The sequence below is a fragment of the Berghia stephanieae genome, chromosome 3 (assembly GCF_034508935.2).
Source record: "Berghia stephanieae isolate SIO BIC M18660-M18661 chromosome 3, UCSD_Bste_1.3, whole genome shotgun sequence".
Taxonomy (NCBI): Eukaryota; Metazoa; Mollusca; class Gastropoda; order Nudibranchia; family Aeolidiidae; genus Berghia; species Berghia stephanieae.
In genome coordinates this window covers 66,626,980-66,654,782 of record NC_088362.1, presented here as the reverse complement: position 1 = coordinate 66,654,782, position 27,803 = coordinate 66,626,980, and the positions used below count along the sequence as shown (strand labels likewise).

Sequence of the window (27,803 nt, the reverse complement as noted above, 5' to 3'; positions counted from 1 at the left end):
CTATGCTTTCGTATATTGTTGTTATGTTACTTTATGCTAGAAAATTATCCTTTCAATCCTATAAACCGGAATAAACAACGCGTTTTTATGGTTCAAAAGGGGATTTTTCAAAACATGCTTAACCAAATTATTAACATTTAACAGTGAAATGAGGGGGAGTGGGATATGGATAATGCAGAGACGCCAACTTTAAATTTGGCTCACAGGAGTTTCAGACAACACTCGTAGGAATTTCAATGCCGAAAGAGGAATTTCCGCACACAAGAAAAGGGAATTGGAATGGTATTTGGCATTGTGTTTACATGTTGTATAATTCTAAATAGATAACTGATTAGATTATATTATGATACATAAACACATTGCCAAATACAATCCCAAAGTTTCCTTATTTCAAAGGAAGTAAAGCGCCAAAACTTAATGGTAGAGATTGTAGTACTGGTGGTAGTGAGGATGATGTGGTGTTGGTGGTTGTGATAATAGTAGTAGTGTTATGATGAAGATGTGATAGTGGTTGTTGTTGTAGTAGTAGTGGTAGTGATGATGATATGGTGGTTGTGGTAGTTGAAGTAGTAGTTGTAGGGATGATGATGTGGTGGTGGTATAGTGGTTGTAGTAGTTGTGGTCGTGATGATAATGATGTGGTGGTGATTGTAGTAGTGGTGGTAGTGTTGTTGATGTGGTGGTGATGGTGGTTGTAATACAAATGGTAGTGATGATGATGTGGTAGTGGTTGTTGTATTAGTAGTGGTAGTGATGATGATGTAGTGGTAGTTGTAGTAGTACTAGTGGTAATGATGATGTGGTGGTGGTGGTTGTAGTAGTACTAGTGGTAATGATGATGTGTTTGTGGTGGTGGTGGTTGTAGTAGTAGTGGTCGTGATGATGATGTGGTGCTGATGGTTGTAGTAGTAGTGGTAGTGATGATGATGATGTTGTAGTGGTGGTGGATGTAGTAGAGGTGGTAGTGATGATGATGTGGTGATGGTGGTGGTGGTTGTAGTAGTAGTGGTGGTAGTAGTGATGAAGATGAGGTGGTGGTGGTGCGTGTAGTAGTAGTGATGATGATGTGGTGATGGTTGTAGTAGTGGTGGTAGTGATGATGATGTGGTAGTAGTGATGATGATGTGGTGGTAATGGTTGTTGTAGTACAAATGGTAGTGATGATGATGTGGTAGTGGTGGTTGTAGTAGTATTGGTAGTGATGACGATGTGGTTGTGGTGGTTGTAGTAGTAGTGGTAGTGATGATGATGTGGTGGTGATGGTGGTTGTAGTTGTAGTGGTAGTGATGATGATGTGGTGGTTGTAGTAGTGGGAATGATGATGTGATGGTGGTGGTTGTAGTAGTATTGGTAGTGATGATGTGGTGGTGGTGGTTGTAGTAGTAGTGGTAGTGATGATGATGTGGTGATGATGGTGGTCGTAGTAGCAGTGGTAGTGGTGATGATGTGGTGGTGGTGGTGGATGTAGTAGTAGTGGTAGTGATGATGATGTGGTGGTGGTGGTGGTGTAGTAGTAGTGGTAGTGATAATGATGGTGGTGGTTGTAGTAGTAGTAGTATTGGTGGTGGTGATGAAGATGAGATGGTCGTGGTGATTGTAGTAGTAGTGATGATGATGTGGTGGTGGTTGTAGTAGTAGTAGTAGTAGTAGGAGTAGGAGTAGTAGTAGTAGTAGTAGTAGTAGTAGTAGTAGTAGTAGTAGTAGTAGTAGTAGTAGTAGTAGTAGTAGTAGTAGTAGTAGTAGTAGTAGTAGTAGTAGTAGTAGTATTGATGATGATGTGGTGGTGATGGTGGTTGTAGTAGTAGTGGTAGTGGTGATGATGTGGTGGTGGTGGTGGTTGTAGTAGTAGTGGTAGTGATGATGATCTGGTGGTGGTGGTGTAGTAGTAGTTGTAGTGATAATGATGGTGGTGGTTGTAGTAGTAGTAGTGGTGGTAGTGATGAAGATGAGGTGGTGGTGGTGCATGTAGTAGTAGTGGCGGTAGTGATGATGATGTGGTGGAGTGAGTGTGTGGTAGTGATGTGATGTGGTAGTGGTGGTTGTAGTAGTGTGGTAGTGATGATGAGTGGTGGTGGTGGTTGTAGAGAATGGTAGTGATGATGATGTGATGGTGGTGGTTGTAGAAGAAGTGGTAGTGATGATGATGTGGTGGTGGTGGTGGTTGTAATTGTGATGGTAGTTGTGGTAGTGGAAGTGATGATGATGTGATGGTGGTGGTGGTTGTAGTAGTAGTTGTAGTGATGATGATGATGTGGTGGTTGCAGTAGTAGTGGTGGTGATGATGGTTGTAATACTAATGGCAGTGATGATGATGAGGTGGTTGGAAAGGGGAGGGGGGTATCCTTGGAACAAATTGACCTCACCGGAATTTGACGGAAGTTGCCCGGAACTCGGAATTTTTCCTCCACACCGGAGTTTTGGCGTCATTGGATAATGTTATATTATAAGAGGCAGTCATGCATTGTTTTTCGCCATATTTTTAAAGGGAGAGTAATCATTTACCAGCTTTTCAAAGTAATTTGTATATCGATTAGTTCTCTTTTAAATGAATTGATGCATTTCATTTAAATTTCCACCGCCTCCCCCACACTTGTCCCCCTTATTTAGGCGTGAGTATTATGTATTTAATTCATTCTATTTAAGATGTTTGTATATGGGCGCAGCCTGACTTATTTTACTTTATAATATTTATGAGAATATAATTATGATTTGATCAAATATTTGTCTGAGAACACACGCATTTTGAAAAGAGTTAAAATGCAAAATGATGGCGAATAGCAAAGACAAAATCGAAGCCATAGAGTATAGAGTAGAAATATGGCTCTCTATTGCTTGTTAAGATACTAAATAAAGTGTTGTTGATGTGCAAGTAGTGTGTGTATGAGGCTATTTCTGTATATGCATGTGTATGCGCATGATCCATCTGTAATTTTAAGCGTCAAAGAGCATTTTATCAATTTTAAAGTGGGCCTATAAATATAAAAGGCAGTTAGTTGTGCATTGTTTTTGCGCAAAATTTTTAAGGGGGAGTAATGTACCAGCTTTTCAAATTAATTTTCACTCTCAGTTAGTTCCCTTTTAAATGAATCTATTCTTTCGTATATTGGTTGTTATGTTACTTTATGCTAGAAAATTATCCTTTCAATCCTATAAACCGGATAAAACAACGGGTTTTTATGGTTGAAAAGGGGATTTTTCAAAATATGCTTAACCAAATTATTAACATTTAACAGTGAGATGAGGGGGAGTGTGATATGGATAATGACATGTTATATTAGAAGACGCAGTCATGCATTGTTTTGCGCCATATCTTTTAAGGGGGAGTAATCATGTACCAGCTTTTAAAAGTAATTTTTATATGGATTAGTTCTCTTTTAAATGACTTGATGAACTTCATTTAAATTTCCACCGCCTCCACCACACCTGTCCCCCTTATTTAGGCGTGAGTATCATTTATTGAATTCATTCTATTTAAGATGTTTCTATATGGGTGCTAGCCTTAATTATTTTACTTTATAATATTTATGAGAATATACTTATGATATATTTATACTTGTTATACTTATTTAAGATCATGTATTAGACTGTTTTATAAATTAGATTATCTTATTAGGCTGGAATAGATGTATGTTCCATTTTACCTTTACGCTAGGTCTCTCTGCAAACTAGCTTTGTATCAGACATTATACATATTATAAGGAATAGGAAATTTCACATCAAATATCGTGTATATCTTTATAGATTTAATAAAATAACTGTCGGAGAACACACGCCCCTCAGACACGCCAGATAGTTTAACACGGGCGAATCTGATCCCTGAACATATTATCATCAATATACCAATCCAGGTTCGATCCCACCTTAGGCCGGAATAAGAAGAGGCTATCAAGGACGCCAACCTCACATCAACTCACTCAAAAGAGGGTCATAGCCATTACAGTTCACACTAGGACGGACAGCTCCATGACAACTCGGAACATGAAATCAATTAAGTTAAGCTCCCCATGCTCACAAAAAAATATATGTGGCCAAATTTTAATGCCCAACGAAGAAATAAATTTCTTTTGTAAATAACGTACATATATAATCAGAATAAATGTTTTATTGTCAAATTGGGAGTGGAAATTACTTATTTCACCTGTATTATAATATCTTTGTGAAGGACATCTCCTTAAGACAGCTATAATTATAACATTGTTCTATCATTATTGTTATTATTATTGTTATTATTATTATTGTTATTATTATTATTATTATTATTATTATTATTATTATTATTATTATTATTATTATTATTATTATTATTATTATTACATTAACGTAATTATTTAGGCGACTTTACGGGTGTAGAAGCTGACTAGCCGTGTAAAACGCTTTACAGTGGTCGGTAGCATTAATAATTGAAATTTAAAAAAATTAAAATTTTATATCCACCGAAACGACCCTACATTTATCATACCTGCTAATATGGGCACCGAGATTTCAATAGGTGATATCGTATATCTAGATGTTTATCTATAGCTTTATTTAAGATTATGTATCTAGAAACTCGGGCTTGGGAGGGATCTCTCCAAGATAATGAAATATACAACATGGATCAAAAACTGTAGTACAACACACCAGTTTCACACTGACTATAAATAGCATTATTAAAGTCAGTAAATGTAAATATATCAGACGATTGAATTGAAATGTAACGTGCGACGAGAATAGAAGTAGATTTTAATTTAATTCAAAGTGTCATCAAATCATCACATTGTTGTGTATAGCTCCAATGTTTTTTTGGAGGATGTTTTTTTTCCTTGTATTTTTCTTTCTTGCTTTATCTGGCACGACGTTTCATGCACACGCTGCACACTTGTTCAGATCTTAATTTGTATTTTTAAATGACGTAACAAGTTATCTACTTTATTTCAAGTTAATTTCGATGCAGAGCACATAAAATAACTTTTAAAGGTGACGATCAGCAATTATTAACTTTTCGACGCTTACGTTCACCTTCAATATGAATGGTTGAAGAAGATATGCACGTATTCGTATTCGAACACGTCAGTTGAAGCTAATAATACAGTTAATTTATAATTTATATTAGAGGTCCTTAATGCATTTAAGATTGACTGGGTTATTATTCCTATTAGAGACAACCAAAATGATGCTGAAATATAAGATTGTATAAAACCTGAGTTGGAAATGTCTAAATTGTTCCCAGTGACACTACGCGTCATTTGAAGCTCGCATTAGAAACCATTTAAACATTTTCAACGCGGGAGTCCAAGGGTATTTATATCATTTCCCTCCAATGATCTCACCTATATTATTTCGTATTTAATTTTTTTACGACGATTGGCTCTTGAATTCAACGATTTGATATTAAGAATTATCATTGTGGTCATGATCAAAGCGGTATAGATAAAATGAAGTTGACGTCACTCAGGTCTTTGTTATTGTTTTTTTGCCATCTGCGTTTATGAGTAGTTCTCACTAAACCGTATTAACCAGACTATAAACGTTTAAGGTTACACATAGTTTTGTGTGTTGGTCTGTTATACCTCCGGATGGCAATGTTGTGAGCTTCTTAGCCAAGCGCACATTATCGATAATAAATATACTATTTCATGGGCACGTATCCAAGTTTTATTCGTTATGATAAGCCGTTCAAAGGTTAACATCAATTCTTAAGTAGCCTGTCTCTTGGTTTATCACATCCTTTTCCAGTTCATGCACACAAATTTGTTATACCATAATATTATTCTTTACATTTGTTTAACCCTACAGCTGTCATGGCCAATTTTAAGTTCACTCAACGTATGACTTTTATCAGGATATGACTGTCATTTCCACCACTGTCAGTAAGATATTAGTAACTGCGATGAGAATTATGGAGAAGATAGAGTAGCATCACAGTTACTAATCTCTTTTAAAAAAGAAATGGAAATAGCCCTTAAATTCTGACAAAGTTGGGTCGTTTTTTTTTGCTTTGTCAGCTCAAGAGTTAAATTTATCTCCATTTGTCGTTGTTGTTGGAAACCACGATAACACAAAACAACAACTTTCTTTGTAACTAGCTTCTTCACTAACTTCAGTATACGAGTGTAGTAATCACAACCATGCCAAATACAAAAGAAAGGCTGTATATTGGTTTTTCTTCTTTCGGAATATACTGCTATTCGATTGACTTCAGCAGGTATTACTCAGAAAAAGAAGACATTCATACTCAAACATCTGTATTGCTCTCTTGGTATCAATTGATACGGTTTATAGTAAGATCCATGTCAATTGTTGATAATTCAATCTCGTCAGTGTAGTGTTAAGATGTCCTATACAAAAATAGTGACCAAAGGCGGTTCGGATTGTTTATAAAGAAAATAGTTTAATATGGATTTCTGAGATCACATTTCTTTATAAAGCATTAAAAATAATATTTATTTGAATGAGAGTTTTGTTTGAAGACTCGTTGCTTTCAATGTTCATCAGAAGAATGGATTATTTCCCATGAACAGTACGTCGTAAAATTTTTCTTCTCTACGAGAAATATGCCGCGCAGAAATATATTGTTGATAAGCATAGACTAATTAACTGATTACCTGACGATTCCATAAAAGTAACGTCACAGTGCAAAACGCAAATTATAAAGAGAAAGTAAGAAGTTAGTTGCCATTGGTCTCCAAGGTAACAAACACATTGGTAACACATTATCCTGTTGGTTGTACTATCACTAATCGTGGTCGTCGTCTTGTAAAAGATAATCAGTGTTAGGTTTTGAGTGTGCTGAGTCTATAAGTGTAAATGTTGCAGCTCGAAGCTCGAAGAAATAAATAATAATGTGAAATTGATTGTAAGCTTCAATTTGATTACAAAGACAGATCAAATGAACGTTTCGGGTTTTCCCTTTATCAACAATACAGGATGAATGAAACACCACAGATGAATGAAATAATGTGGAAGTGGCGTAGTTAAGATGAATAAACAAAACATTGGTTGGCAGGAAATAGTATGCTCCTTTGTAAGGAAGCACGAATTAAAGTAGAATACTAGATATTTCTAAAAGGTGCGCAATTAATTAAGTGAAAAGAGGGGAGGCGGGGAGGAACTGTGTAATGCAGTTTAGAAAGTGAACTATAAAAACGCGTAGACTGTTGTTGGAAAATAAATACAATGGAATTGAAAATAAATATAAAAAATAATAAATAAGGGATGTCGGTATAAGTATAATCATTAGTGGCAGCAGCAGCAGCAGCAGCAGGAGGAATAGTAAGTACTTTTAGTAGTAGTAGTAGTAGTAGTAGTAGTAGTAGTAGTAGTAGTAGTAGTAGTAGTAGTAGTAGTAGTAGAGTAGTAATAGTATAGTAGTAGTAGTAGTAGTAGTAGTAGTAGTAGTAGTAGTAGTAGTAGTAGTAGTAGTAGTAGCAGTAGTAGTAGTAGTAGTAGCAGTAGCAGTAGTAATAGTAGCCGTAGTAGTAGTAGTAGTAGTAGTAGTAGTAGTATAGTAGTAGTAGTAGTAGTAGTAGTAGTAGTAGTAGTAGTAGTCGTTGTGGTAGTAGTAGTAGTAGTAGTAGTAGTAGTAGTAGTAGTAGTAGTAGTAGTAGTAGTAGTAGTAGTTGTTGTTGTTGTTGTTGTAGTAAAAGTAGAAATAATACTGATATATAGTAAATGGAAATGACGATGGATGTCCAGGGGAGCCCGGGGGGGGGGGGGGCAAGAGACAAAGGTAGTATAATATTTAAATTAGGTCCAGTCTCGAGTTCATGCCGTGAGGTGAAAGGGTGTTCAGTTTTAGTATCAGCTCTGCCTCCCTGTATTTTCTATGTTGTTTGGTGGTGTGACAGAACTGAAGGACGGCAACTTGGATATCGTGCTATCCTCGATGACTGGACCCATTGAAGTGGTGGGCGACAGGTTTGTCCTCGTTGTTTTCAATAGACCGCAGCTGTTGTCCAAACCTGTCGCTTAGTCTCTTGCCAGTTTCTCCCATGTGTGTCTTGTGGCAACGTTTGCAGATTATAGCGTAAATTAGGTTATGCGATCCGTGCAGGTGAACGAGTGTCAGATGTACCACACTTTATCCGGGAATTTGATGGAATTTTCCTCGAATAAGTGTGGGCATGTCCTGCATTTGCAAAGTCCACAAGGCTCCGTTTTACGTTGATTGCCAGCCATATCCATCGTAAGCGGCTCCTAACTAGTATGTCCCTCAAATTACGATCCCGCCTGTAGGCGATTAGAGGCAGTTTGTTCAATATATCCCTCGTTTCTACATGCTCCTGAAAAATCTGACGGTAGTTGTTTTTTTTTAAAATGTTGACGACTTCCTTGTTGTGTGGATGACTAGTGATGACTAGGATATGTCTGTCTGTTTTGCTGTCACTGTTGTCAACTGGTTTCATGGCAGTTTCCCTAGAGATGTTTTGGATTTTGTCAATCGCTTGTTTTAATATGGATTCAGGATTATGGCGGTTGCGGAAAAAGTCAAGCATTTCATCCTTCTCTACCGTAAAATCCTCATCATCCTGGCAGATACGTCTTAGTCTTAGTAACTGTAAAAATGGAATTGAATCCTTGCATTTGGTGGGATGTGAGGACGGGTAGAGAAGGTAGCTGTGACTGTCCGTGTCCTTGTAGTGGATAGACGTCTTGAGTCCACTTTGAGTGAGGGGAAACTGCAATGTCCAGGAAGGCTACGTGAGTGGTGGATATCTGATGAGTGTTCTTTATTGCTGGATGGAAGTTGTTGAGGGCAGTGATGAATTTGTTGAGTTGCATTATTGTCATGTTGGTAACGCCTAATGCAATCGTCGATGTATCTTTTATAAAAAGCTGGTTGGTGGCCGTCGTATTGGGAGAAAAACTTAAACTCGAGGTGGCCCATGAATAAATTGGCGTACGATGGTCCCATTTTGGTACCCATCGGATGGCTTGTAATCCGTCTTGATGGGGAATGGAGGTGTAGAGGCTATGGACACCCATCGAAAATATGAATCTATTGTTGTGTAAAGCTGAGGTCGCGGAATAGACGAAGGGCGTGATTGGTATCTTTAATATATGTGGGAAGATTGATAACGATTTTTTTTTGAATATGTTGTCAAGGAAGAGAGAGATTTTTTTTTTCTGTGGGGCAGGAAATGGCCAAAATGATGGGTCTTCCAGGGGGCAAATCCGTGGCATTTTTCATTTTTGGGTATTTTAGGGAGCATGTAGAAACAGGGATTGCCGATTTCGCTGGGTGCCAGAGTTAATATATTTGTGTTGTTGGGCACCAACTTGTCTTCGATAAGTGTGTTGATGGAATTGTGCACGATGTCGTTGTGTTTGATGGTGAGGTCACACTTGACCGATGCGTAATAAGAGGTGTTATCTATTTGTCGTTGGGCTTCCTTCTTGTAAGTTTCTGCATCCCAGACGACAACCGCACCCCCTTTATCCGCCGGTTTGATGATGATGTCTTTTCTATTTCGCTCTTCCTTCGTCAAATTACTATTTTTGATGGGTGGCACCTTGCATTGCTAAACCTGACGACCGGATGTAGCGATAAAATCATCGAGTGTGTCGCATTGGCCAGGCTTCGGTGTCCAATTGCTATGTTTGATGTTGAATGGGGCAAAGGGATCGTCTATTAGACATGTTGCAAGCGGTTTGTCCAAGCATTATTTTCTAAATACTCTCTTGATGGTATTTCAGTCTCAGAAAAAAATTAAATCCAAAATGGAGACTGTCGATGTTATTTATTTTACATCTAATCGGATGTTAAAATTAAAAGCATTTATGGCAAACTGGTATTATGCCGGGTGTACCAGATAAAGAGAATAGGGAAGAAACGTCCGATGTAAAAAAAAAAAACACAACAAAACTGGTTCCTATTTCACCGGAAATGTAAAACCACTCTTTCAGAGGACTGGATGCATGTCTTGTGTAATTCATCTTCTGGTGTCAGTGATGTTATCTTATTTTCTAGTATAAATGTATGCTGGGCGTCACTGAAGAGCATCCATCCTGGCTCTTTTACACCCGGTAATCCTAAGAATCTGCCTATACATCCTGTTACTTGAGTTTTTATTTGTTTGTTTTTCCTTTTGCGTTTCGAAATTTGAGAAACAAAACTCACTCTTCTTGATATATTGTATAATTATTCCTTTTTTTTAAAGAAAATAAAGTTTCAAACATCATGCTCGTTCCAACATATTACTATATTGAGATGAATTGTCACATTTCCTCTCTTCAAAGGAGACATTAAACTTCTCTCAAATTTTATAATTTTAGACTCAAGATTCAATTTTATTATTAGACGTTTAGATATATCCTTTGGATTTGGGGAAAACACGATTTTGTCATAACTTATCATCATAAACATTACGAGGCATTTTGATAAGAAATATAATGAGTGAGGTAGTTGTCGGGGTAAAAAGTAGTGTTAAACTCCTGAGTTTGAAATTTGTCCACTCCCAAGGTCACGCAGTGGCATTTGGAACTTGTTCCAAATTTCAGACGCAAGAGATCAAGAATCTTATATTCAGCGTTAGTTTTTTAACGAAATAATACGGAGTTGATATGATGGGTCACATTTGTGTTATTATGCTGGAATGAAGACGATGTCAAGATTAGAATCTAAAACTAAATCCGTGGAAGGAGTTGTTACTCTGTATATAAAACCCTTCCTGAAGAATTCTTTACCACTCCTCCTTCTCCTCCTTCTTCCGATCCTCATCCTAATCATCCTTCTTCTTCTTCTTCTTCTTCTTCTTCTTCTTCTTCTTCTTCTTCTTCTTCTTCTACTTCTTCTTCTCCTTCTTCTTCTTCAATCATTTTTTTTTCGAGACAACAGATGTATCCTCCATCTCAGTCTCTTTTAAAAAAAGTCAACTCAATATTTTTAGCATCTAAGTCACTCCAACATTTTTTGAGGATGTAAGTTTTTTTCAGTGGTGTGGCCGGGGGGAGGGAGCGGAAGGGGGGGGGGGGGAGAAAAGAGGTTATTATCTGTCATTTGAGCAGTTGATGTTTTGCTCATCACTGTCTAGCTTCAAGTTTTCAAAATTCAAAATAACAAAAAGATTATCATGCTTATCAATTCCGAAATACTCTTATTGGAGACTTGACTAAGTTATAATAATATTATTGTAAACAAAGAATGCCATTCACTTAATCTCTCTCTCTCTCTCTCTCTCTCTCTCTCTCTCTCTCTCTCTCTCTCTCTCTCTCTCTCTCTCTCTCTCTCTCTCTCTCTCTCTTATATCTTTTATTTTATTTTTTTTTAACCATTGGAAAGAGCAATACTACCTTACTCTGGAAAAACACATTTTTAAACATTTGGCCAGAAAACTGGTCTTTCAGATATCGATCGATTTAAATGACTCTCATCTTGGCAAAAACTCTCAAACCCAGGACTTTAACTCGATCGATATTTGAAGGACGAAGTTTCTTTTTTCACGGCACATTTTGTGAGCTGAACATGAATAGAACGGGGAGGGGATGGGGTGCAAATAAACTTCGGGAAGAATTGCGCAAAAATTCTGAACAAAAATAAGATAGGGCGGGGTTCTATTTGATACAGTAGAGTTTTGATTTGAAAGGGAAATAGGTTCTATCTCCGTGCGTAGCTATTCTAGTTTTGTTGACCACTACGGCATGGCACAAAACAACAATTGGATGATGACTGATAAAGGTAGTCAGGTCCCATAAAATATTGTAAATCAGCTTGACGCATTGTGCCAATTCGATACGGAATCTACAAACAAAATGCATATTTTCCAAAGCGAATCGTCACCACGTGCCAAATAGTAAATCATGTTATTTACAACGTTCTTCTTCTCCTTTTACACCTCCTCCTCCTCCTCCTCCTCCTCCTTCTTCTTCTTCTTCTTCTTCTTCTTCTTCTTCTTCTTCTTCTTCTTCTGCTGCTGCTGCTGCCGCTTCTTCTGCTTCTTCTTCTCTTTCTTCATCTTCTTTTTTTATCATCTTCATCAAACAATTGACTAACTCAATCACATTGATATAGACGATTGACGTACTCATTGAGAAAAAAAAAAAAAAGATGGTTTCTTCTGTATGCGTTGTTAAACGACTCAATAGAGAGGTGAAGCTTATTATCATACGAATCAGACATCACAAAGCATCTATCACGTATCTATTCCATGATACAATATCATTAATCGTAAGAGTAGTAATGCCATGCAATTTTTGACTAGATGACACAATGTAATAATGCAATGCGTGTAGTTAAAAAGAAAACTCACAACATTGGCTAGTCGCTGTATAATGTACCAAAACACAAAATTATGTGTAACCATAAACGTTTAAACTGATTAATACAATTTAGTGAGATCTACTCGTAAAAATTGCTGGTTAAAAACAGTAACAAAGAGCTGAGTGACGTCAATTTAGTTAATTCTATACCTTTCAGTGACGTAGCCACACGAGATTAACGTATGATGTGATAGATACGTGATACGTGATGCGTGATGCGTGATTCGTATGATCAGCTAAACATCTTTAATGAATGATTAATGGATTGTATTGGAGGAAAATAAGTAAAAATGAATGTCGATATAAAATGGACGAATATTAAAAGTTTGATGCCCCTACTGCTAAGTTTGTATTTTAGTTGGCTTTATTTTTATTTAATTACAGTTATATCTATGCTACTTTGGACAACATACATGATTCCTGTTGACAAACCACATCCTGTTATTCATCGTGCGGCTATGTGGTCTACTGGTATGACACTTGCTTTCGGATCGGAAGGTCCTGGGTTCGAGCCTCGCTCGGCGCATAGTTGTGTGTCTGGACAAGGTTCTTTACTCACATTCTCTCACTGTACTCATGTGTAAAATAAGTACCTGGCCGTTAACAGCGTTTTCTCTGTCCGAAAACAAAATACAATATCGCCCAACAGGCATCATGTCCCGTCCTAAATGTTAACTGTTGCTGTTGGTCAGGGACCCCTTGTAAAGAGCTTTGAGCACGTTTAGTAGATATTGCGATATATAAAGGCTCAATTTTTCTTTTAAAAATCTCCCTTCATATAAAATTTGAAGCCATGTACCGGTAGTTTTTTTCCCCCATAAACCTCTTAGGTTACCCAATATAGATCTGGCAGGCAATCCTTTGCTGATGAGTGACTAGGGTGCTATAGATAGTATGCGCTTGGCTAAGAAACTCACAACATTGCCATCCAGAAGTATAACGGACCAACACACAAAACTATGTGTAACAATGAACTTTTATAGTCTGGATACTACCGTTTAGTGAGTATTACTCATAAACGTGGATGGCAAAAAAACAAAAACAAAGACCCGAGTGACGTCATCTTCATACTATCTATAAGAATTACTACAAACAGTTGTGTTTGGTGTGTGGTCGACTTCACTGATGCTGTGCGTTTATCTAAAAAAAACTCACAACATCCGTCACCCGTATCAACACACAAAACGTTTATAGATAGTATGCACTTGGCCAAGAAACTCATAACATTGCCATCCGGAAGTATAACGGACCAACACACAAACTCTGTGTAACCATGAACTTTTATAGTCTGGTTAATACAGTTTAGTGAGAACAACTCACAAACGCGGATGGCAAAAACAATAACAAAGGCCTGAGTGACGTCATCTGCATACTATCTATATTATGTAACCTTGAACGTTTATAGATAGTATACACTTGGCTAAGAAACTCATAACATTGCCATCCGGAAGTATAACGGACCAACACACAAAGCTGTGTGTAACTAAGAACGTTTATAGTCTGGTTATTACTGATTAGTGAGAAGTACTCATAAACGCGGATGGCAAAAAACAATAACAAAGACATGAGTGACGTCAACTGCATACTATCTATAGAATGATTTATACAATTTATTGAGAACTACTCACAAAATGGCTGGCTAAAAACAATAACAAAGAGCTGAGTGACGTCAATTTCGTTCATTATATATAAGTATATTTATAACCCTCACTTTCTATGTTTTGCCGATTTTTTACTTATTTCCTCACGCTGTTCGTTTTTATTTCATCTTGTGCGATTCACATAATTAGACACACATTGCAGCATTGTTACGTTAACAACATCCATGGCAGCGTATATATAGTCAGTTTACTTTTTCTGAGATGAGTGAGGTCGGTGAATTACTCGAATTGATGCTATGCGTTTATGTAAAATACTCACAACACGCATCAGTCGGATATAACGTAAAGCTCACAAAACTGTGTGTATCCTTTAACGTTTATAGTCTGATTGGTAGAATTCAGTGAGAATTAATCATTAAAATGGCGCCTAAAAACAATAACAAAGAGCTAAGTGACGCCAATTTCGTCCCATCTATAGATAGAATGCGCTTGGCCAAGGAGTTCACAACATTGCCATCCGGAAGTATAACGGACCAACACACAAACTCTGTGTAACCATGAACTTTTATAGTCTGGTTAATACAGTTTAGTGAGAACAACTCACAAACGCGGATGGCAAAAACAATAACAAAGGCCTTAGTGACGTCATCTGCATACTATCTATAGATGGTTCGATATTGACGTCACTCAAGACTTTGCTATTTGTTTTTTGCCATCCGCGTTTATGAGCAATTCTCATTAAACTGTATTTTCCAGACTATAAAAAATAATGGTTACACAGCGGTTTGTGTGTTGGTCCGTTATACTTCCAGATGGCAATATTTTGAGCTTCTTAGCCAAGCGCATACTATCTATATACTGGGTTATGATGAAGTTAGGAACCGACATTAATTAATGATGATAAAAATCTGAGAAAGTGTTTATGAAAGAGTAACTAGGTAATCAGGAGGTCTGAAATTCGATCCGTAATAGAGGCAGTGTGAATTTTTTTTAATTTTTTTATTTTTTATTTTTAGTATATATTTTTTACTTCAATTTTTATGCTCTCCAATGCATAGTATTAAAAGAATTTAGCTAAGAATACTAGACCTGTAAATGAGCTCTATAAAAATTGACTGAAACTCTTCGACAAACTGAAGATTAAATTATTTTTTTAAAAAAATAAGGGCATCATTGGAGAGGAGAGTGATAAATACAATATATCAAAATAGTGGGTGTTATTTCTTACTGGAAGTATGACTGCCATAATTTGATGTAGAAGGAATGCTAAATAAGCATGCCATTCATATAGGTAAAGATGACTTCATCAAAGTCATATTCCTGCCTCTGGAATTTTTTTGACATAGAAAAATAATCACCATTATCATCTTTAACTTCTAGCCATGACCAATTGAATTTATTCCTCACGGGACTCACGACTCACATCTTTATCGATGCTCGACAAGTCTGAATTGCGATCCACAAACAGCTCAGCCATTGTGAGAACATTAGAATAATGTAGCAATGAGCAAACTTGATTTTCAATCAGTAAATGACAGAGAAAAAAAAAACTTAAATAAATATGACTTCAGGCCAATACACTGAATTATTAAGTAGAAGTGAATTATCAAGAAGAAACTTCGGCAGGCGTAGCGGAAAAATTCAAAGAATCGAAATGAAGGTAAATCGCCACAAAACAGCAAGCTCGCTTGGGCTTGAGCAAAACAATGCCAGAAAACGTCCTTATTTGCACGGGAATTAATTAGGCTACTTACCATTGTTCCTTATGATCAGGTACTCAATCAGTGAAGAAACGGTCAACCAGTTTGTTTACAACGTGAGGCAATCGAAATGTGCTTGTAGCAATCTATCCTACCTTTCGATTTGAAGATGTCTACATAACGGACTTGCGGCATTCGCAATTTACTTTATCATAGTTTTGAGACTCGAAGGGTAAATGTGGTCAATTTTGGCTTAGATGAAACAGTGAAATTTATCGCTCGATGGCTCAGTTAAAATTGGCTACAGTTGGGATCACGACGGATTGGAAAGTGAAAAAATAATTTAATGAAGGATGTGTGAAAATACCCAGGGAAGTGTTCAGACACGCCTTTTATAAAAAGCGTCGCTTTGTCTTGGCAATATATACATCGTTAATATAAACGGTCCCCATGAGCTATGCGTAGCGCTGTGGAACACTCCTAATTATTTTACGGTCATTCGACTACGATTTGTGAATTCTTTCTTTTTTATTTATTTCTTTCTTTCTTTCCTTTTTTAAATATTTGAATTTGACAAATTGACTGATTTCAGTTAATTGACTGAGAATTTACAGGTCTAGAATACAAAGCAATTGTAAAAAATCTGGATTTTGATGTCACCCATATGTTCATTCACAACGTTAATATTGCTCGGCTTTGTAACAAAACGAGTGAAGTTATTGACTTTAAAAATATCTTCCTGGCCTGTTATGTTTAGAAAAAAAAGATTATTGCCTAGATAAGTCCTTGTCAATATTTTTTTTTTTAAATGTACTCTTCGCTTCTTTTTTTTTTAGCACACATTAGATTGTTTAAAAAAGACAGTGCTTATTTTAATTTTACCATCCATCTGATATAGCTGATCGACCGTTAATGTTTAACTTTTATTGTCTATTATCAAACACAACTGGATAAAGAACAGCACGCACATTTTAATGGCCTCAAATGTCTTTTTAATGATTTTAAAAAAATATCAGCTAAATTCTTATTCCAATGAAACAGTTTATACAACTCTTCGTCGTGTCATGGATTATTCAATTTTACCGGAATATTACATACACATTATCTCATCTCATATCAAAAATCGGACTAATGCAGTCAATATCATATCGACTAATTCTCGCTCTTGGTTTTGCTTTTTTGTTGTTGTTTTTTTAAATCCCTTTTTTTGGGTAGACTTTTACATTTTCGCTCGTTTGTCCAATGGCAAGTTGGGGAAGGATATGATAACCAATATTATTTTGTATCTGAGTCGGATTTCCCTTCATCTTGTCCTTTGATACCAAACAGTTTTTGAAAAACAGATCTGTAGTTTGTACTGTAAATATAATAAATGAAAATATTTACTGATGAATTAAAAGTTTGTACCGTGATAGCAATGAGACCAAGCAAGTAGTACAGATGCTTTCTCGAACCTTCCATGCTGATTCTCGGATCTATTTCGTTGGATAAGTAAATGATGGTGGTTGGTATATTGCAAACTAGAAATAGTGATGCAATCATCACCATCATTTTAATTACTTTCAGTTCCTTTGAAGAAACTTGATTGGAACCTTTAGAAGACTGGGTAGTGATAGTTGTCGTGGTGACGCTTTCTCGCCAGCTTCTTTTCTTATTGAGAACAAAAATAAGAATTGCGGTGCAAATAACTATTATAGAAAACTGGAGGTAAAAAAATATAATGACAAAAGGGCCTGCGTATTTGATTACCTCTTTATACCCATCCCGTGATGTATACCCAAAGAGTGATTTGTTCAAAGGAGCGTAGAATCTCCATACATATATATAAGTGGCGTAATATGGTATAGCCTGAGCAAGGTTAATTAAAAAGCAGAAAAATATAATGATTTTGCACCTTCTACTTGTGAAGATCAGTTTTACCTTTAAAGGCATGGCAACACACAAGCATCGCTCTAATGTGATAAAGGCAGATATTGTCAAAGTAATTCGTCCAAAGTGTACGTTAGGAAATGATGTGATCAAGTATGCGATTTCTCTTGGGCTCAAGGACAGATAACGCATCAGAAGACTTTGAACTGCTTCAAAATCACCTATAGCTCCTATGAAGGTTGTAAAGCAGACTAGAAAGTCTGAAATGGCCATACCTAGCAAGCTGACACTGACTGTATCACGGTCCATGAGTTTGGAGAACACCGACATGTTAATTGGGTTTGTAACGAGGCCTAGAAAGGACACAGGTACCGCCATGACGCGGAAAGCGTAACTTATTTTGATGTAAAGAATTATATGAGCTGGAATGCTTGGAATGAATAGCGGAAGTTGTGGATTTGATGCATTATCAACTTCCGGGTTGAGGTCACGGTTAATGGTTACCGGAAAAGGAGATCGGTCAGGGTGTGCGTTTGACAACTCTAGTCGCATTACCTCCGTTGACATTTTAGAGGTTTGTGTGTGAAGATCTTGTTGACGTCTTTTTCTGGATTGTAAAACACAAGATATAACCAATGTAATGCTTGTATGTTTGATAGATTTAGAATAAAATGCAAGGATTCTACTAATCATGTACTGAGAAAACTATAAAGACTTTCTAAGGGCTGAAAACATTAAATTCTTTACCGAATGAAATAAATGACACCTGAAATAAGCAAAATTCGATAGATGTATGTATGCTTTATGAATAACATTACAGGTGTGTATGGTGTGTACATGCGATCGTGTACAAGGTAAGAACGAGCGTTATATTTAAGTATTTGATAGACTTGCATTTTAAATGATCATTTTAAAACAAACATATTATTATTGTTATAAAGAGCACTTGAGCGGTTGATGAATGGATCTGTCATCAATGAACCAAGAAATAAGCAGAACAATGAGGTTCATTTGCCACCCTTTCCTCTTTATGTTTGCTGTTTTGAAAACCTAAACTACCTATAAATCAATATATTAAACGTGCTCAGAATGCTTTGCAATAGATCTCAATCCAACAGTACCACGGCGCTATTATGATTTTTTTTGACAGCCAGGAACACTGCTGTTTCCAGTCAGGTATTCGTTTTACACCTGAGTACGGTATGAAAACATGAGTATAGAGCCTTTTACAAAAGGACTGGACTCCGTGCCGCAACATCGGGCCCCGAACCTTCGACCAGCAGGTCACAAGCTTAGATACATATAACTAGACCACAAATCCACATAATATAATAATTTTAGAAATTATTTTGTCACATAATATGTTAGATTCACTACATTAATTTGTTTAAAACTGTTCCAAAATCTAAAATAGCACTAGTTTACGGATGATATGTGCTTCTATGCCATCGTTTCCATAAAGTCCTATCTGAAACAACAAAAGAAGTCAGCATCAATTAATTTAGATAAAACAACAAGTATAAGAATTGATAACCAACGACAGGCATTAGTTACTACATCAGCAAAAAGTATAGGAAACATAAACAAATTCTTATACGCATTTGGGTAGTATAATTGGCGACACAGAAGGAACCTAAAAAAGATGTTAAAGCTAGAACTACATCACCAAACCACAAAATAAAAAACAAACAAAGAATAAACAGAATAATCTTTTGCTACACTTTGTCTTGTGTGTAAGATCACAACCAAAAAAAATAACAAACAAACAAATAACAAACAGAATAATCTTTTTCTATACTTTGTCTTGTGTGTAAGATCACAACCATACCAAACGGCATAAAGCTCACATATTTAAATCTACTGTCGCCTGTTTTACTATAGAACCATCCACATCAAGTGGAAAGAGACAATAGGAAATTCAAGTGGATTTGCGATATTCAATACGCCATCGTTATCCAAATAATATAAATGAAAATGGGTTGTCAACACTTTGACGACAAGACAAACAGCAGCACAACCGACTAGACGTCTAATCTCTAAAAATAAATCAAGGATCCGGAGGGGTTGGACATCAGAAACTGTCGTAAAGGCGTTAGCTGCTTGCAAACCTCGGACCAGTAAACCATCCCTGGGACGCAAAAATAAAAAGACAAAAGACAAATCATCGCGGCGGACATTTGTAGAAATCCTATACCCTTTGAAGGAATGAGTCAAGTCAAATCTTAAAGGCTGCGTGTCGTGTTATTTTTATATGGTACAAGTTCCATCATCAGGAGATAAAAATAGCGATAAGAGCACGTGATTACAGCAAAGCAGGGCTCTATGAATACATTTTTTAAAAAGCAATCTTTACTTTATATTAGACGCAGGCAATTTCAAAATGAGCGCACTACTTTGAGTTAAAAAACAAACATCTAACTCTAAAAATCACTTTAGCTGTAACTATACATTTAGAAATCATATTTCTGTGAAACAACTAATTATCGTTTAAAGTCAAGAGAAAAAATGATTGTTATTGCAATCTGCACAAGTCCCCGATTGTTTTTCTTTTTAAATTTCTGATCAAAAGGTCGTTCCGTCCTCCATTCGATACTTTGAACTTCATTTGACGTTAGTCAGATAGCTTTGTGCAAAAGAAAAACAATAATAATGGTTAAATGGCATACATGTCAAAACAAAAACAAAAACAAAAACAAAGAACTACAATCTTACATAATAAATCAATCTCTATAATTTTATATTATATATACTGATTAGAATCAGAATATTAGCTCAACGTAATGTTTCTGTGGGTATGTCAAATTATCCTGAAACGGATAAATTGCCAACTTTAAATGTCTTTGGGAGGATGGCATTATAAATCCCGATATATTTTTTTTGTTTAACCCTTATTAAACGAAAAGAGCTCGAGTCAATTTGGAATAAAATCAAACCGCGCCTGGAGAGATTCATCGGGTGCAATCGATACGTTTTTGTTGCTTTTAAAACTTTTTTTTTCTAATGGATTTTAATTTGGTTCTAAAACTAATCGTTTTCAATTGAATTACGACAAATATCAAGTTATAATTATGGATAAAGGAAAAAAAAAAAACAAAAAACAAAAAACCCAACCCTCTAACTATCATTGAAATGCCATAAGTGGTTTCAGTTTTTGGAAGTCGTTCTAACCCTCGAGCTAACAAATCATTGAAATGTTATAAATAGTTTCCGTTTTTAAAGAAAATTGATAAATGAAAGTCATTTAGCCCGAATATCTTATTGATTTTGTTATCGTGTCATTGCCTGAAAACCTTTCTGACATTTGTCATATTTAAATCAATATGCTTGGATGTTTTGTCGTTAGAAAATCTCTTAGACTCCTTCCGCACTAGGACAAAACTGTCCCAGGACAAATTTGTCCTGTCCCACTGGAGAAAACTTCTATTCAAAAGGGGTACCGCACTAGGACATGACTGTCCCAGGACACACCTGCGCGAATGCATTTTTTTTACAAGATTCAAAAGTTTATTTGTAGGCAATTGCCAATATAACTCATACAAGAATATATTATTTTCATCAACAAATCAAGTAAATAAAATCAATAATAAAGCAAGGCAAACAATGATAGTAATAATGATAATAATAATAATAAATAATAATAATAATAATAATAATAATAATATAATAATAATAATAATAATAATTAATAATAATATAATAATAATAATAATAATAATATAATAATAATAATAATATAATAATAATAATAATAATATAATATAATAATAATAATAATAATAATAATGGTGATAATGATAATGTAAAATCTTCTAATCAATAGATTAGTTATTTAATAGGTTGAATTATAAATTAATAATTTAAAAAAAAGTCCTTGGTACAACTCAAATAATTCACATTTTATAAATCAACATAAGATACGACATGATGATAATGATTTTTTACACTGTACAATGAGGTTTTTTTTACATAAGATTTATATAATCATGAAATATTCTTATAGCAAGAGTAATATTATTGCTGCGTGCTGCTACTACTTAACTAAATTACTATACTACTACTAACTACTACTATCTACTACTACTACTACTACTACTAACTACTACTACTACATACTATACTACTACTACTACTAACTACTACTACTACTACTACTACTATTATTATTAACTACTACTTACTACTAATCTAACAACTACTACACAAACAACTATACTACTACTACTACTACTACTACTACTACTACTACTACTACTACTACTCTACTACTACTACTACTACTACTACTACTACTACTACTACTACTACTACTACTACTACTACTACTACTACTACTACTACTACTACTACTACTACTACTACTACTACTACTACTACTACTATTATTATTACTACTACTACTACTACATCTTCAACAACAACAACAACAACAACAACAACTACTACTACTACTACTACTACTACTACTACTACTACTACTACTACTACTACTACTATTACTACGACTACTACTACTACTACTACTACTACTACTACTACTACTACTACTACCACCACCACCACTACCACTACCACCACTTCTACCACCACTACTACCACCACCACTACTACTACTACTACTACTACTACTACTACTACTACTACTACTACTACTACTACTACAACAACAACAACAACTACTACTACTACTACTACTACTACTACTACTACTACTAGTAGTAGTAGTAGTAGTAGTAGTAGTAGTAGTAGTAGTAGTAGTAGTAGTAGTAGTAGTAGTAGTAATGGATGAAATAGAGGTTGCATATTTCTGTGCTTTACTACGTGGAAAAAAAAATACAAATTGAAAGAGAAAACAATATTGGGTGCATCCTTTAATGACCCAAAGATTGCTCAAGGGTCAATTCCATAGACTCTTATGGTGATCTCCGATCTTATCCTAAAATGACTTTCTTGGAATCACCTCATTTTACCCAGGTGCAAATGAGTACCAGTTCGCTGATGAAAGTAATCTTTGACGGACTGACATCATTCAAGAGGATAATAGAAAGTCAGCATGGCTCGGTGGCACGGTCTTTGCTTCGTACCTGAAAGGCATCAGTTCGATCACCCACTGATGCGCTGTGTGGCCTTGAGTAAGTCACCTCGCCTAGCTCAATTTGCGGCGCTGCACTGCGGCTGACGCCTGAGTTATACCTCGCCCTAGCTCAATTTGCGGCGTTGCATTGCGGCTGACGCCTGGGTTATTCCGGTTCTCCATTGGAATAGACCCTCGAGAAAAATTTCCCCCATGGGATGAAAAAGGGAATTTTATTTTTTTAAATTTTAAACTGTTATCTGTCTGCTCAACGCTACAGAAACATGGATAAGTTCCGGATTCATAAGCTTAGGAGGCAAGATGGCCCATGGTTAGCGCGTTGTACTCTGGACTCAGAGGTTCTGTGTTCGATTCCGACCAAAGCCAATTTGTACTTTCTAGAGCAAGAAAATTTACTCCAATCACTCACTCCATTCAGGTGTAAAAGGGTACCTGTCAATCCGGGATAGTAATCTGCGATAGACTAGCGTCCTGTTCAAAGGTTTTCAAACAAATACGTTAATTGTCCGCTTCACGCTATTGAAACCGGGATAACTCCTGTACCATTGGCTACAAGGCTCTAAAGGAGTTAATTTGTCTTACAATGAGCCCAAGTGGCTCAGAAGGTCTTACTTTAAAATATTTTCATTGAGAATACCCGAAATAAATAACGATAAAGATAATTGATCCCACAAGTTGCCGAATAGATGTGCGAGCGGTTGTAGACACGTTACTGCTGTTGCACAAAGTGTGACACTTCTTAAATTATATTTATAAACATACGTTTTTAAATTGCCAAAAATGTTTATGTTGATATGCCTTCTGTACGTGGTTTCATCACATAGAATTTTTTTTTGAATTGTTCTTGCTTTTTTATATTCAGAATTGAAACAAATAGATAAATAAATTATAACTGTGAAATTGAATGTAAGCTTCAGTTTAATATACGAAAACAGATAAAATGGAAGTTTCGGGTTTTCCCTTCATCAACAACACATGATGAATGAAAAACTACAGACGAATGAGATAATGTGGTAGTGGCGTTGTTAAGATGCATAAACAAAAACATTGATGGGCACGAAATTGTGTGCTACTTTGTGAGGAAGCGCAAATTAAAACAGAGCAATAGAAATTTATAAAAGGTGCGTAATTATTTAAGTCAAAAGAGGGGAGGCGGGGAGGAACTGTGTAATGCAGTATAAAAAGTGAAACAAAATAAAGTGTGGACTATTGTTGGAAAATAAATACAATGGAATTGGAAATAAATACAAAGTATAAGGGATGTAGGTATTAATATATTAGTGGCATTAGCAGCAGCAGAAGCAACAGTATAAATAGTAGTAGTAGTAGTAGTAGTAGTAGTAGTAGTAGTAGTAGTAGTAGTAGTAGTAGTAGTAGCAGCAGTAGTAGTAGTAGTAGTAGTAGTAGTAGTAGTAGTAGTAGTAGTAGTAGTAGTAGTAGTAGTAGTAGTAGTAGTAGTAGGGATGCAGAAAATAATGACAGGCATTTCAACTTTGACACGGCGCCGCCAAGTCTGGGACTATTTTATCCTAGTATGGAAGGCTGCTATATTTTTCTACTATCACAAACGATATGAACACGGGACTGGGACAGTCCTATCCCGTTGATTTTGTAGCATTTCACAACGGCTTGGGACACAACGGGACTGCTTTGTCCCGTCCCAATAGGTGCGGTAGGTTTCTCTAAATTATATACATTACAGATTTGGGACAGGACTGTCCCAGGACAGTCCTGTCCTAGTGCGGAAGGGGTGTTATAATTAAGAAAGGGGGGGGGGGGGGGCGACACTAATAATGATGAATTTTGACCCAGTTTGCTAAAATTAGATTTTGGTGGGATGTTGTCATGTGACCATTTGTCTGCATAAAAAATTGTATGAGAACTTCATCTTCAGTTTTTTCTACTCAATATAACCTATTTTGTGACCCATAGTATGGTTAAATCCTGCCCATTTTTTGTTTCAGTGGAAAGATTTCATGAAAGAATATCAAATAGTCTTTATAACTAAGTAAAGGCAAAAATATATCAATGAAAAGTAAAAACTCTCCTCTATCTTCAACAACCAATCACTTTGTTCTTAATTATGTCATGTGGTCACGATCTAATCAGAGAGTGAGAGGAGAGTTTTTCCCTAAACTCGTTTACTTTGACTTTTAAATGTGTTTTTCTCAAAACTGCAATTTTCGTCACTAAATACCTCCCTCAGTTTTCAACCAATATTCTTTCTACAAATGAGTGTCATACAAATACGCAGGTCCTCTAGGAGCCGGATTTTTGAAAAAAAAAATTAATTTATGAGTAATTTGAAATTATGTAACTTTTTTCAAGGGGAATAATCGAGTTAAAAATTTGAATTTGGTTTTTAAAGTTTCTAATTTAAAAATTAAAAATCGGGCTACTAGAGCCTCTTTATTTTCCTTTTTTCTACCTCTGGCCAAAATATTATGGCAATGGGTTGATAAACAAAAAAAGCCTTGGACTTTTTAAGATTTGTTGCTTATTTTCCAATATGGCGTCGTTTCCATAGCAACGGGCAACTTTTTTCGAAAAAAAATATATGCAATCATCCTTCCCAAACATATACATTATGACTGTGCATAAAAGTATAGGATATTTCATCAAATAAAAATATGACCATTTAGTGTCGACCCCCCATCCCCCTTAATAGTCGGGGTAAATTTCACTTTATAATTATAATGTCAATAATATCTTTTAACAGGATGGTAAATTCTGTTGGGGAAATTTATTATAATCGAAACAAACATGTGTCAATAGTTTTGCACTTTAACTACCATCAAAGGAAAGAAGATAATTTCTCCCAGTTGTGATTATCTCCTGAGCCGAGTAATTTTTTTATAAAGTTCGATACTTTTAATTCGATTTAATTTAATATTCAAAATGCTCTCTCCGGTGACAAAAATCAATCGTAGCCTAGCTAAGACGCAATTATCCTTTAAACTCTGCCAATTTTTTTTTTCTATTTGATTTCTTTGGGTTTTTTTTTTTCTTTCTTGTTTTGTTTTTTTTTTTGTTTTTGTTGTTTTTTGTATTGTATTTTTGTACTTTGAGAACTGTTTTAAAATACATCTGCTTCTACATTACTCTGGAAAACCCCATATTTTAAAATTTGGCCAGAAAACTCGTTCTTCAAATATCGATCGATTTAAATGATCCTCATCTTGGCAAAAACTCACAAGCCTGGAACTTCGCGACGTCCCAGGTTTGGGAGTTTTTGCCTAGATGAGGGTCATTTAAATCTATCGATATTGTAGTACGAGTTTTCTGGCCAATTTTTTAAAATATGGGTTTTTCCAGAGTACGGCAGTATTAATGCTGTATTAACTCACTCAACCCAAAAACCGACTAAACCCGTAGTTTACCCGGGTTACTTTTACCCTATGCCTATTTATTACATTTTTCTTAGAAAAATTATAAGCTTATATCAAAGCTAATATTTTATAGTTGTTGCAAGTTAATGATAGCTGAATAAAACATGCTCATTTTAAGTACTTAAATACATTGTTTTCCAATTTGAAAAGTAGCAAAAGACTTTAGGATTGAGTGAGTTAAGAAAATATCCACCATTAGATATTTCCTTACTAAAGCTGCAACAATGAAACTCGTCACAACTCTTGTTTCATCACGTCTAGACTATTGCAATAGTCTTTTTTTTATCTCGCATAACCCATGATAAAATATCGCGCCTGCAAGTCACACAGAATAATGCGGCTAAATTAGTATCAATACAAAAGATAATGGCACACTCCTGCCTATTATGTATGAACTGCCTTGGCTGTCTGTCAAAGAAAGATTACTCTGTTTTGTTTTAAATGCCTAAATGATGAAGCACCTGACTACATTAAAGCATGTTAGAAATATATATATATAATATATATATATATATATATATATATATATATATATATATATATATATATATATATATATATATATATATATATATATATATATATATATATAAAGTAGGAATTTACGATCCTTGAATGACAAAACGAAGCTTACTCTTAGAAATATTTATAATTATAAATTTTATGGCGGCAGTTCCTTGACCCACACTGAGCCCCTTGTGTAGAATAACCTGCCCAGAAGGATATGAAAAGCATAATCTATGTTAAAGCACGATGGTACATGCACTGCTACTTTTTATATCTTTGCGGTATACGTTTTATATAACATAAAATATGGTATAGGGCAAAATAGGATAAAATCCCTTGAGTGCCCTTAATATTAATAGTAATGCCATAAATCTATTGATTAAAGATTACAATAATGATATACGTGGTAAAGATATATTTCAACTTAAATGTACTCATGTATATGTGGTGTACAGACATATATCATTAACCGTGACATGCAAAGCACACACACACACACACACACACACACACACACACACATACACACGCATTTAGAAGATAACCATAATAATATAATAATGCATAATATAATATACATACAAGATTGAAAGCCATATCAACAGCACTGCAAACAAGTATTATTCGTCATATATAAATCTCCCATCATATAATTCCCTGTCTACTAACACCTTGAAATAATCCATAGATTTTGCATTCTTTGTTTCAAATTTCAAACTGTTTCATTTCTGGACAATACGAATATCGAACCAGTTTTGTCTTATGCATCTAGAGACAGAAATATTAAACTTGTCCCCTCTAGTAAATGTAACATTAAAATATGAAAAAAAATCAGAAAGGTCTATCCTATCCGGACCATGTACCAATCTATAAACCTGAATTAAATCCCCACGAATTCTTCTATATTTCAAACTGGGTAAGTCAAGAAATTCTAACCTTTCCTTATAAGATAAATACTGTATTGTATAAATCTTTTTGGTAACTCTCCTCTGTACACTTTCAATACTAACAGATTGTCTTTTATATAATGGGCTCCAGATGCAATTTCCGTATTCTAGAATTGGTCGAACGAGCGATTTATACAAATTTAAAAATGTGGTTTTATCAAGACTTATAAAGGTTCTATATATTATTCCCATCATTCTGTTTGTACGGCTTACACAATTATCAATATGTACATCAAATATATGTTTGTATTTTGTATATTTATTTGTAACGTGCATTGAGCATCACACAGTGGTGAAAATACGCGATTCTAAATGTCATGTAATGTTATTATTATTATTATTATTATTATTAGTATTATTATTATTATTATTATTATTATTATTATTATCATGAATGAAAGCTGAAGAGGATTGTGAGTTAAGAGCCTGTTTGGTGTACTCAACTTTGCTCCGTCGAGAGC

At 35.3% G+C, this 27,803-nt stretch overlaps 1 protein-coding gene across 8 annotated transcripts; it reads right to left on the bottom strand.

Moving 5' to 3' along the window:
- Nucleotides 1–16,707: 16,707 nt before the first annotated feature.
- LOC144968247 (uncharacterized) lies at nucleotides 16,708–27,549 on the bottom strand. Of its 8 annotated transcripts, none has more exons than XM_078906396.1 (2): nucleotides 27,332–27,549; nucleotides 16,708–18,014 (listed from the first exon to the last, which is right to left on the bottom strand). In XM_078906396.1, the coding sequence occupies exons 1-2, from the start codon at nucleotides 27,535–27,537 to the stop codon at nucleotides 16,814–16,816; spliced, it is 1,407 nt and encodes a 468-aa protein (XP_078762522.1). In that variant the 5' UTR covers nucleotides 27,538–27,549; the 3' UTR covers nucleotides 16,708–16,813. The 8 variants fall into 8 exon arrangements, with proteins under 8 accessions (XP_078762522.1, XP_078762526.1, XP_078762528.1 ...); XM_078906400.1 differs by lacking the exon at nucleotides 27,332–27,549 and adding an exon at nucleotides 24,928–25,074; XM_078906402.1 differs by lacking the exon at nucleotides 27,332–27,549 and adding an exon at nucleotides 24,697–24,901.
- Between the last annotated feature and the right edge of the window lie 254 nt (nucleotides 27,550–27,803).